The sequence below is a fragment of the Chelonia mydas genome, chromosome 27 (genome assembly GCF_015237465.2).
Source record: "Chelonia mydas isolate rCheMyd1 chromosome 27, rCheMyd1.pri.v2, whole genome shotgun sequence".
Taxonomy (NCBI): domain Eukaryota; kingdom Metazoa; phylum Chordata; order Testudines; family Cheloniidae; genus Chelonia; species Chelonia mydas.
Genome location: NC_057860.1, coordinates 15639970 through 15651540, shown reverse-complemented (window position 1 = coordinate 15651540; position 11571 = coordinate 15639970). Strand labels below are relative to the sequence as shown.

At 53.0% G+C, this 11571-nt stretch overlaps 2 protein-coding genes across 6 annotated transcripts; one reads left to right on the top strand and one right to left on the bottom strand.

Annotated features, from left to right (window-relative positions):
• Positions 1-2890: 2890 nt before the first annotated feature.
• Positions 2891-4793, bottom strand: ARL4D (ADP ribosylation factor like GTPase 4D). 2 transcript variants are annotated; one of them, XM_043536901.1, is made up of 2 exons: positions 4464-4793; positions 2891-4055 (listed from the first exon to the last, which is right to left on the bottom strand). In XM_043536901.1, exon 2 carries the CDS (start codon positions 4040-4042, stop codon positions 3440-3442), a length of 603 nt encoding a protein of 200 aa, XP_043392836.1. In that variant the 5' UTR covers positions 4043-4055; positions 4464-4793; the 3' UTR covers positions 2891-3439. The 2 variants fall into 2 exon arrangements, with proteins under 2 accessions (XP_043392836.1, XP_037742929.1); XM_037887001.2 differs by having other exon boundaries at positions 2891-4063; positions 4463-4786.
• Positions 4794-7164: 2371 nt separating this feature from the next.
• Positions 7165-11074, top strand: CCDC200 (coiled-coil domain containing 200). Of its 4 annotated transcripts, none has more exons than XM_043536902.1 (4): positions 7165-7311; positions 8112-8199; positions 10123-10202; positions 10851-11074. In XM_043536902.1, the coding sequence occupies exons 1-4, from the start codon at positions 7180-7182 to the stop codon at positions 10875-10877; spliced, it is 327 nt and encodes a 108-aa protein (XP_043392837.1). In that variant the 5' UTR covers positions 7165-7179; the 3' UTR covers positions 10878-11074. The 4 variants fall into 4 exon arrangements, with proteins under 4 accessions (XP_043392837.1, XP_037742932.2, XP_037742931.1 ...); XM_037887004.2 differs by having other exon boundaries at positions 10120-10202; XM_037887003.2 differs by lacking the exon at positions 7165-7311 and adding an exon at positions 7750-7990.
• The last annotated feature ends 497 nt before the right edge of the window (positions 11075-11571 follow it).

Sequence of the window (11571 nt, the reverse complement as noted above, 5' to 3'; positions counted from 1 at the left end):
GGAGGCACCTACCTCTGCTAATGATCCCCAGCTAGGACTCCCTCTCCCAGAGCCTGGTGGCTTTGGCAGCTAAACTGCTCTTGCAAGAAATGCAGGCGGCAGTGGTTCAATTTCTCCCTGCCCCCATCCAGGAGGGGCGAGATCTAGGTTCAATTCCCGCCTCAAACAGAGAGGAAAAAGGATTTGGGGGGGCTCCCACTTCTTACAAACACACTCTAACCACAGAGCTGTGGGATACTCTGATATGGTGCTACCTCAATCTCTCCTGTTCAAGCTATTCCCCGTTGAATAAATAACTGAAGTGTCATTAGAGCAGGGGCACTGGCCCCTGAGTTTCCCTCCAGGCTATAGGGTCATTCTCATGCTTGCTCTGGCCTGAGGCACTCAGGGGTTCCGGTGCCTACACTCCTTTGTGGATCTGGGCCTGCTCTCCTGAAGCATGAGGATTTATAGCTCCCTTCCAAAACCATTAAACTCTGAAGTGTGTTTGTGTGTGTGGGGGGTTCCCCCTGGTCATTGCCGCTGATCCCTAGGGTGGGATGAGGGGTATGGGAAATCAGCTAGGACACAGATCAAGAGGGTTCTTGGCACAGGCACCAAGAATCCTTAGAGAGTCAAGGTGGAAAGATCTGACCTCACCCACCTTAGCTCTGATATCCCGGGACTAACCCAGCTACACCACCAGGAATCTTTAGTATGTTTAATCTGCCTGCAGAACAAAAAGAAACACTCCCTTCTCCTACCCACTCCTCAGACACCTGCAACCCCTTCCCTCCTTCAGGCCCCCTTCTCCCCATCCCTCCTCAGGCACAGGCCCACTTCCCCTTATGCTCCTGACCTTGGCCCAGGTTCTCAAAGGTACTTAGCACCTGCCTCCCCTGGGGAGCTGATGGGAGCTAGCACACAAATACCTCTAAGGATCTGGGTCCTTGTGACTGACACACTGCGGCTGTGATGGTCCTTCAGTGTCAGGGCTGGGGGGCGAAGCAGAGCAAGGCCAGCCAGCGTGACCATGCTCACAAAGCTTGTCCAATTATTTAAACAGCTTTTTAGGCAAATTATGTGCAAACCCTTGCTGCATATCCCTGTCATCTCTGGAAACTAACCCAAACCCAGGGCCCACATCGGGCTAATACCAAGGGAGAAAGGATTCTCTGGGAGGAAGTCAGTCTCCCCCCCCCCCTTCCCTGCTGTGTGAGAAGTTGTGAATGGTCCAGCTCCCAGTTCTCTGTGCTTAAAACCACTTCTTGGCTCCTCAGACTCTGCTGCTCTTCCCCATGGAGCCCCTCAGTTGCCATAAGACTGTGCCTTCTCTTTGTCTGGAAAAGGGGAATGAGAGCTCTTCACACACAGTTCATGATGGAAACGGCTTCCGCTCCCGGAACATGAGACACGGCAGCCGCTCCCACAGGTCAGGGGGCTCTGACCCCACTGCTGCCCCACAAACTGCTCAGCACACCCGAGGGTGCAGAAGTGAATACAAAGGTATAATCTTGTTTAGCGAAACGGGCTCCAGCCACACACACCCGACCAGCTTAAGCTGAATAAACCCTGTGGTGGTCAATATTTATCCAAACTGGTCAATATTTATCCAAACTCGTGTGGCACCCAAGACACATTTTTACTCCGGGTCACCTTTGGGGCTAACGCCCTCCGCAATGGCTGCATTTACCACCCTATTGTTAAAGGAGTGGGGGTAGGAACATCTTGTGTTCACAGGAATGGAGCTGTCCTGCGTATTCCTCCCCCAGCCCTCCAGTTCCTGTGACAGCAACCAAGTTTGTTGTCACCTTTGTACAATTAGAATTGCTAGGTGTTAGGCTGCAGTGTTGTTAAGGTGGGGGAGGGAATATATTTTATTGGACCAACTTCTGTTGGTGAGAGACAAGCTACACAGAACTCTCAAAAGTGTCTCTCTTTCCCCAACAGAAGTTGGTCCAATAAGATAGGATCTCCCCCCTCTGGAGCACCAGTGGTGTTTATAGCCTGTGAACAGCCCAGCTGCTACAAGGAAGGGACCCAGGGTAGCACATCTGATCCCAGCCAGTTGGGTGTGAGGGAAGGAAGAAGACTTGGGCTTTTCACAGTTACTTAAAGGCTCCTAGCTCATTTTCACCCATGACACCTACTCAACTCCATACAGGGCACTTCAAAAGGTGACTTTGGTCTAGAGTTTCAGGGGAGCAACTTTTGAGATTTACCATTGACAGAGCAGTAGGAATTGCCACACTCGATCTGGTCCAGTGACCAACACCAAATGCTGGAGAGGAAGGTAGGACACCCACAGTAGCAGAGTGAAATAATTTGCTTCCTCCCAGCCCCCACATCAGGGCTCATCCTGGTCTCCAGTAGTTCAAGACTGGTTTAAACCTACAGCCAGGTTTAATATCCCTCCTTTGCTGAATCTGTATCATCACTAGTTATAAAACTCCAGATACATGCTGGCATTTGCAGTTTTATGCAGTATGGGAGCTGCAAGGGCTTACCACCCCGGAAAAAAAACGATTGGATTGTGATTTTGTTACTATTCATTAGTGAAGTGAGCTGTAGCTCATGAAAGCTCATGCTCAAATAAGTTGGTTAGTCTCTAAGGTGCCACAAGTACTCCTTTTCTTTGCAGAGATTTGGTTGGTTTCTTTCGACCCTCACAAGAACTCACTCCCTTAGCATGGAGACAAGGATAGATTAGATTTCTGTTACTTTATGTTTAAAAGCCTTCTTTCCTTAAAGACAGCCAACTGTTTAGCGGAGGTCATAGGTTTCAATAAAAGGCAGTCCTGCCTTTGATCCCAATGTACCGTTTGTCCTGATCCAGCCAAGTGAAAGCTGGAATCTTGACAAAGTATGAACTCGGACAGCATGAAAGTGAAGAGTCAAAGCCACTCCCAGCTATCCAATCTCTCTGTTTAATAACTTATGTTTAGTTCCTACAAAAAAACCAAACACACGTGGTTTATAAAAAACAACAACCCAGTAATACAAAGATTCCCCTCCCCCACCTGTCCTGTAGCAATGATGGAAATGAACACCCACACGCCTAGAAAACCCACTTGCAGTGTTTTCACCTAATGCAGGTTGCCATCAAGTTGCAGTCTCCTAACCCCACCCTACCTCTTCTTTAAATTTGATTTGGACACATCAGGGGCCATTGCTCTCAGTCTGGCTGTGGCGCTCCGTGTGTCCTGTCGGCCGGCGGGCACAGGTCCAGACCAGTCCCTATAGCACACTCCCATTGGAGCCATCCCAAATCCTGGAGTCAGATTCACGGGGCAGGCACACACATCCCCCAGAGGGTGCTGTCCCTTAACAAAGTCCTCGTCTACATGGGCGATTTAGCCACGCTGGGGTGAGCCAGGCCTGGCACTGGAGCCGCTCACCCCGCACCCAACCAGCAATGCCCTGGCAGCTGGGTGGGGCCGGGGCAGGCCCGGGGGGCTGCTCATCGCTTCTTCTTGCTGTGTCGCAGCATTTTCTTCCTCTTGAGGATCATTTCGTAGAGCTTCTCCAGCCCCTGCTGCAGGCCCAGCCCGTCCACCGCGCTGCAGCCCTGGGCGTAGCTGAGGGTGGAGGCGCTCAGTTCGTGCAGGGCCAGCAGCTTCTCCACCTCGGAGGCCGACAGCGCGCCCGGCAGGTCCTGCTTGTTGGCCAGGAGCAGCACGGGGACGCCCTGGTTCTCCGACGTCCGGGTGATCCTGTGGAGCTCCACCCGGGCCTCCTCCATGCGCTCCCCCTCCGCCGAGTCCACCACGAAGACCAGCCCGTCCGTGCGGCGGGTGTAGGACTTCCAGAGGGGCCGCAGCTTCTCCTGGCCGCCCACGTCCCACACCTGGAAGGCGATGGCGCGGGAGCCCCCCAGCGGCACCCGGATCTTCTCCATGTTGAAGCCCTTGGTGGGCGCGCTCTTGACGAACTCCTTGAACTTCAGCCGGTAGAGCAGCGAGGTCTTGCCGGCCGCGTCCAGCCCGATCACCACCACGTGCAGCGCCTGGAAGTGCGGCAGGAAGGCCGGCGCGGGCGCGATCTCCGCCAGCTGGTTCCCCATGGCGCTACAGGGCGCTCCGGGCTGCGGCGGGGCAGAAGGACAGGGTGAGCCGGGCGCTGCGGGAGGGCCGGCCCCAGCCCGAGACCGCCCCCAGCGCCGGGAGAGGCGAGGCGAGGCGGGGGACCCCCGGGCCAGCCAGCGCTACTCGCCGGGAGCTCGCCCCGCTGCAGACGCTCCAGGGGCCGGCGAGGGACCAGGGTCCTTCCCACGGGGAAGGGAGCGGGCCGGGCCGGGCACCCGCCGCGCCCCGTCCCCCGGGTCTCTCCCATCCCCACGGGCCAGTTCGCCGGCGGGGTCCCAGCGCCCCCGCAGCCAGGTTCGTGGGGATCCCCGGGGAGACGCCCCTTCCCGGCACGTCCCCAGCCCTTCCCGGCTCGCTCTCCGGCCGCGCCTTCCCCCTGCAGCCCCCAGCCCGTTTACCTGCCATAGGGGCCGGGGCAGCCCGGGATCGGAGCCTACTCGTCCGGCAGGGACCCGCCACCGAGACCGCCTCGCTGCGGCGACCGGAGCAGCGGCTGGAAACTCCTGCAGGGGCGGCGGCGAGGGAGCTAAAAGCCTCCGAGCCAGCCCCGTGATGTCACAGCGCCTGAGCCAATCAACGCCAGCCGCTGCGCACAGCTGGCTCCAGCTGTTTGCCCCTGGACAGGAGCCCGGAGCGTACAGCCCGCCCGGGGAAGGAGGCGCAGCCCCCAAGTCACTGCGTGACCGGGGCGGGGGAGAGCTCGTCTTTACATTCGTCCACAGTTTCCCCCCCCGCCCGCAGTTCCCCTAGCCCCGTCATGCTGGGGGGGTGACACTGCTTTCCCAGGACAGCCAATGTGTATGGGAAGGCGTGGGGAGAAAGGAAAGCGACCTGACAAAACAAATAAAAAATAAGTCTCCCATTATCCCAGGCAGAGCCTTCTCCCCCAGGGGAATGAGACACGGGCCTTCACCTGCAAATCTAATTTAGCTGAGATACTGGGGTACTGGACATTACAGAAAACCCTAAAATATCCATCATCTAAGACTGGAGGGAAAATCCAATGGGATCCTCAAGGCGCACAGGCCCCAGGGCAAAGCCTTGTTTTCACAAAGAAAGCTCATAGACAGTGTTAGTAGCACCCCGCTTGTTTCCTTATGTTGGGGGCTGTCTAGAAGGACTGGCTGAGGTGCGGGTGTGCCTGCAAGCGGAGAATGAAAGGTCCCTTTGTCACTGGGAGATGCTGCTCCCCAAATGAAGATGGTGACCGTTAACAGTCAATCATGAAATTAAATATGCTTCCTAGGAAGGCGGCTCCTGTTCTAGGAGGATGTATGCTCTGCATGACAGCTGTCAATCATAGCTGGTGTTATTCGGTAGTCTTTTTTCCATGCTTCAGCTCCTGCTAGCCTTCAAGGTAGTGATACTCACCAGGCAGTGAGAGCTCATTTGCTGACAGAGAAGCCAATTACACAAACTTAAAAGGGTTAAGGGACTAAACTCCTGCTATCTTTGGGAGATAGTGGAATCCAATAAATAGGTGACCGGGAGCATAAGCAAAGTACCTTGCAGGCAGACGCCTGCTCACCCCTCGGCTGTGTAAACAATTAGGGAGGATCTAAAGCAGAAGGATGGTCTTGACACTAAGGCAGCGACCTGGGACTCAGGAGATCTGGATTCAGGTCCTGGTTCTGCCACAGGGTCCCTGTGAGATGTCAGGCAAGTCACTGAATCTCTCTGCACCTCATCTCCCTATCTCTGAAACGGGGATGGCCCTATTTCCCTACTGCACTGTAAGGGTAAATGCATTAATGGGTGTGGGGTGTTTGGATGCCACCTAGATGGTTTTGGCAGGGCTATGTGGAGTTCCCACCCAGCAGATTAAGATGCTGCTTCATTCTGAATGAAGCACTTGCATAGTCTACAGGGTTTCCAAATAACCCAGTTTTGATTAAATAGCCCCATGTTTGAGAGGCACAGAGAGGTGAAGTGACTTGCCCAAAGTCTACACAACACAGCAATAACAGAGCCAGGAACAGAACTCAGGAGTCCTGACTCCCAATCCCTTCTGCTCTCACCACTGGGCACAATTCCCTCCCCATGTATAATACAGCCCCTTCTTAAAACGGTTACTACTACTTACGCATCCGATGAAGTGAGCTGTAGCTCAGGAAAGCTTATGCTCAAATAAATTGGTTAGTCTCTAAGGTGCCACAAGTCCTCTTTTTCTTTTTGCGGATACAGACTAACAGGGCTGCTACTCTGAAACCTACTACTTATAGGAGTCACTCTAGATTTAGCACTAATACAATCCCACTGTTCAGGCCTATGAATCTGCCAGTCCACCGCACAAGTGGGTGATGACCTAATTTAAAGGCTGTCAATACACTGCACTGCTATACTTCTCAAGCCAAGCCAAAGAGATTGTCATTGACAGGAGTAATTTAATGGGTAGCATCTAATCCTGTTGGAAGCCAGTGGTGGATGGTCAGGGAACAAAGAAGTGGACCTTTCACCTCCATGCCCCTGCTGTGAGTCCTACCTGCTACCTCAAGTGAAATGAGTTTTGGTAAACCCAGTAATCCACTACACTTAACTTGTTAATGTAGACAAAGCTGGAAGCCTCTATTTAGGGATAATACCTGAGACAGTCGGTAAGCAGGGACTCAATAGCTGGCAGCAATGAGCCTTCAAGGCTAAAAGTAGCAGTGAGGAAACAAAGGTCAGCTCCCGCTGTGGCAGGCCCACTTCCCTGGTGCATACACCCAGAAAGAGAGAGCATCAGTCCTAAACACCCTATTATATTTGTTACCCCTATTCTCTGTTCCCCTGCCCACTTGTTTGTCTCACTTCTTGCTTGTCAACTCTTTGGGGCAGGGAGTCATTTCTTATGTCTGTATGGTGCCTGGCCCAGTGGGTCCCACCCTGCACGAGGGAACTGGGCACTACCCCAACAGAAATGTTCAATAACCACCCCCCTCAGTTTTCAATGGGATGTTTATTGCTGGCATCTGATAGCTCTGGGGCACCTAGGAATACAGTAGGTGTTTGTAACACCCACCCTTGGCTCTGAAGGAAGCTAGACACGGAAAGGAAGGCAGAATTTGCAGCACCCTTGTGAAGTGTAAGCCACTCCTGGAGAGAGGGAGGCAGAGTTCAGTGCTTACAGGGCCTAATGAAGCTGCCAAGCGAAGCCAGAGAGCTGGATTCCACCAGGCTGAATAACTGTCCGCAGCCTGCGATGGGCAGGGGGCTGTGCTGGCAGGAGACACCCCAAGCCCCGGCGGTTTGGAACCTGAACAGCCAGGTCCGAGTTCCCGAGCAGGGGGTGGGAGATGGGCGCCAGCTGCCCCCACCAGCCCTGCGCAGATGTTCAGCGGGGCCGAGCGCCCACGGGCGCTATTGCCGAGGGCGCAGCACCCGCTGTGGGGGGCCCGAGCGCAGATCGGGGCTTGAAGGCCGCGCAGCCCAGCGGCGCTAGGGAGCGGGCGGGACCGGGGGTGGCCCCGCACCTGCCGGACCCCCGGCGCCCCCAGAGGCGCGCCTGGCTCCCGGGGCTGCGCGCGGCCCCCGGCTGGTCCCGGCGCCCGCAGGCAGCGCCGCGCTCGCGGGCGGGGATCCCGGGGGCTTCCGCGGCACCCGCTGAACGCCGGGCGGGCAGCGCCCCCTGGCGGGGAGCCGGGGCTGCAGGGGCCGGGCCGCAGGAGGGGCCCCAGCCGGGGTGGGTCCCGAGGGAGGGGCCCCAGCCGGGGGTGGGTCCCGAGGGAGGGGCCCCCGGCAGGCCCAGCGGCTCCCCGGACCCGGTTGCCGGGCAGCCGCCGCCGCATTGTGAGGCCGGCTCCCCGCGGCGGCAGCTGGGGCTCCCCTGGGCAGAGCCAGCCCCTGCCCCGGCCCCCCCGTCCCGCCCCATGTCCGCCTACCACTGGGAGGCCCGGCGCAGGCAGCTGATGCTGGAGCGCAGGAGGCGGAACCAGCTCCTCCAGCAGGTGTGCGCGGGAGAGGGGGGGGGGCGTCCAAGGGCCGGGGGGGGCTGGGGAAGGGGGCGGGGAGGGGGGCGAGGACCCTGCCAGGCGGCTGCTCACTGAAGGGACGTTCATTCCTGTGCAGAAGGCGCAAGAAGCCTCCAAGAAGGTGCCCGAGCAGAGGCCTGAAATCAACACCCCCCAGCTGCAGCCCCAGAGGCCCCCCGCGCCAGGTGAGGGGGAGCTGGGCGGGCTCTTGCCAGGGCTCAGGAGAATAAGGGTCTAGGCTGTGGCAAGGGGGCACTGTCCTTGGTGGCAGCTTGGCCTGCACGGGGGCAGGGCAATAGACATTTGTGCAACCCCCTTTTTGGGGGGAGTTGTAACACTGGAAGATATCAGAATCGTTTCCTAGGCTGCAGTGATGGGCATAGAGGCAGAACCTGAATCGACCCGAAGGTCCGCCCCGGCGCCTGCCCCCGACAGTCATATCTTAGCCGTCGGGGTGCTGACGCGCTCTGTGCTTCAGCTCCAACTGAGGATGCTCAGCACCTCTGAAAAAATCAGGCCTTTTTCTCCCACCGACTTCTGGAGGCAAAGCCTTCGCTGCATGAATAACTGAATGGAACCAGAACTTGAGAAGAAGGCGCTAAGGATCCCATCCTCCCCTTCACAGCACTGGGGAAAATTCCTGTAGGGAAATGAATTGGTCCACTCACACATCATTCCACACCTGCAGCTTTTAACTTAGGCGGCTGGTGAATAATACATTAACAGATGAGTGAACTAGTAACTGAAGCAGAGTGCAGGATTTACAGGAGAATTGAATCAATGACTGAAGTGTAGAAGGAGACTGCTAGGACTAACGCAGTGTTTCCAGGGGCTAGTACAGGGGACTGTAGGTCAGGGCTCCTGGATTCTGTTTGCCAGTAAGTCTGAAGGAGTTATGAAGTTTAATTCATTAGTGTTTGTAAAGCACCTTGAAATTCAAACCATGGCCTAGAATTCCAGAAGCGGCCCTTGCTTTAGTGCCCCCCAAATAACTGCACTGAAACAACACAGCCACAACTACCGAGAGAGAAAAACTTCACGTGCAAAAAGAGAGGCCCAGCTGAAAATCGGGCCCTAGCTGTAAACAAAGTTTGTGTAGACAAAAAAAGGGAATCAAAGTAACAGCAGTTTAGTTCAGTTTTAGTTATTTTGGGGTAAGACTTATTTCAGATCACGTGTCCCCTGTTTGATTTCACATAATCAGAACAGGACACACTTCGTCCAAAAGGAGTTAATCCATTAGGGAACGCAGGCAAACCGTCCTCCTCAGAAAGGCCTTTCCACCTTTGGCCTGACAACATTGACACCCTCTCCACCCAACCTCCCCCCCAAAAACAACAACTACAACTCTGAAACAAATCAACCTAAAAACACCAATACAATTAATTAAGTTTAAAAAAAACTAGAACTCTGCTTCCACACAGTTTTAGTGTTCAACACTCCACTAGGTAGTCACCATTGCTATCAGTTTTATGTTGAAGGCTCTCAGATACTTCAGCGATGGACAGTAGAATAAGACCCTAAGATAGATAGAAACGTGTCCACACACAGAGATGCACCAAAATAATTAAAAGTGTGGATTGAAACAGAGTTAGCGCAGTTCCAGTTTGTGTCTAGACAAGCCCTTAATAGATCTGACCCTATCAGACTACCAGGGAAATTGCAATAGTCTAGGTTTCCTCAGCCCTATTAAGATGGGAGTGAAAAGCAGGGTGGAAGTTCTTTCTCATGCAGCATTGTATCAGGTGTTCTAAAAATAAAGTCAATCCTTAAATTTTAGCTTCATAAACCAATGATGCTATACATCCGAGGCCAATCCTAAACTCGAATACACCACTGCAAATCCCTTTCACTAGGCCAGTTTTTCATTTTATCTTCTTACCACTTGTTGCAGTTTTATGGCAGTATGATAGCAACACAAAGGCATGTCAAGTAATTCTTGTGAATCTGCCTTTGTCCCAGAGGTGCAGTGTGGGTGGTTCTACAGCTCTTCATGGCTTTGCAGTTATTCAGGGCAAAGGCATTTAGTAAAATAAATTCACATTTGGAGAGAGAGTTTCTGCAAAGGCAACTGCATTTGGTTAGTAACTTGTGATTTGTTTCAGAAGTCACCTGCTCCTGCCAGTGCTGCCCATGCAAGTGTCATTACGTGACAACAAGCAGCGCAAAACTGCCACGTAGATTCTCAGTAAGTTGATGGGGAAGAGGTGAGAAAAGAGCTGGGAGCAAGAATTAGCTGTTTGCTTCCTTGATGTAAGGGTGTGATCCCTGTGCACGAGCATCCTGGGTTTCTCTGCAAGGAAATTCCCTAAGAGATTTCAGAGCTTTCATCTTTTGTTGCCATCACAGCCATCTTAATGAATCTCATCCACATCAAGAATTAGGGTTTCTCTCATCTTAGGTGTTTTGCCACTTTAACTATACCGGTATAGCTAAAGCAGCAAAATGTTCCTGGCATGAATGCAGTTACACTGGCATAAAAGACTGTACAGCAGCCTAACTTATTCCAGTTCAGCACCTTTATACTGAGTATAATGAGGAGTTATCAGCCAGAGAGTCACCTGAACTGTTGCTGGAGGTAAATTCCTCTCATTTCTGCATAAAACTGTTTTCTTGCCAATACTGGATCATTATTTAAACCCCACTGCTGTCCACTCCTCACCTCTGTTTGAAATTCAGTTGTGAATGTTAAGAACATGGTTCCTTTTGTTTTTAAAATCTTTTACAAATCCCGCCCCCCCAAATTATAAAATGATGTGGCCTAAAACAGCCACCATGCATGCTTCCGTCAGACACAAGAAACATGGAGACAAATGATCTTTCTTTACCCTTCCAGGCTGTACAATACACACAACAATGGTAAGGACCGAGTAACCAGCAGCATTGGAATGACTCCTCACCTAGTAACATGCCTTTAAGCACCAAGGAGCTCCAGACGAGTGCAGCTAAATCCAACACCATAAAGAAGCCATCAGCATGAAGAACACATAGGACCTGCCGGCCACTTCCCAATAGGGGCTGTAACCCTTAATGTGTAATAAATTCTCCCAACCCACAGAACGTTATGAGGGTATGGTCTCTCTTAAGCAACCAAGTGCACCTTGCATTTGCACATCATCCATTCACTTTGCAGCAACCTCCCTGCTAAGACAGTTACACCCAACCAAGGCCAGGTACCTTACATTAAAACTAAGCTAAGTTCAGACCAAGAAAGCAGCATCCTTAAGAATTGACGTAGAACTTTTAAATTAGTGTCACCTGTCCACACACTGAAAATCGATTTGATAGACAAAATTCTGAGGGAAGAGACAATAAATACAGTGACAATTTTAGCCCATTTTACTCCACTGCTTATGATCAGGAATCAGATTATCCTTCCCAGTCCGAGTTGGTTTTGTTCAATCCTTCCCCCCGCCTTTTTTTTTTTTCTTTCTTTTTTTTGCAAGGAAGCCTGGCATTTCTTGGAAGTTGTTATTATTGGAAAGAAACATTTCACCAGTGCCAGCATCGGCACAGCTCTGGATTTTTTACACGCTGGATGAAATCCTGCGAGGGTT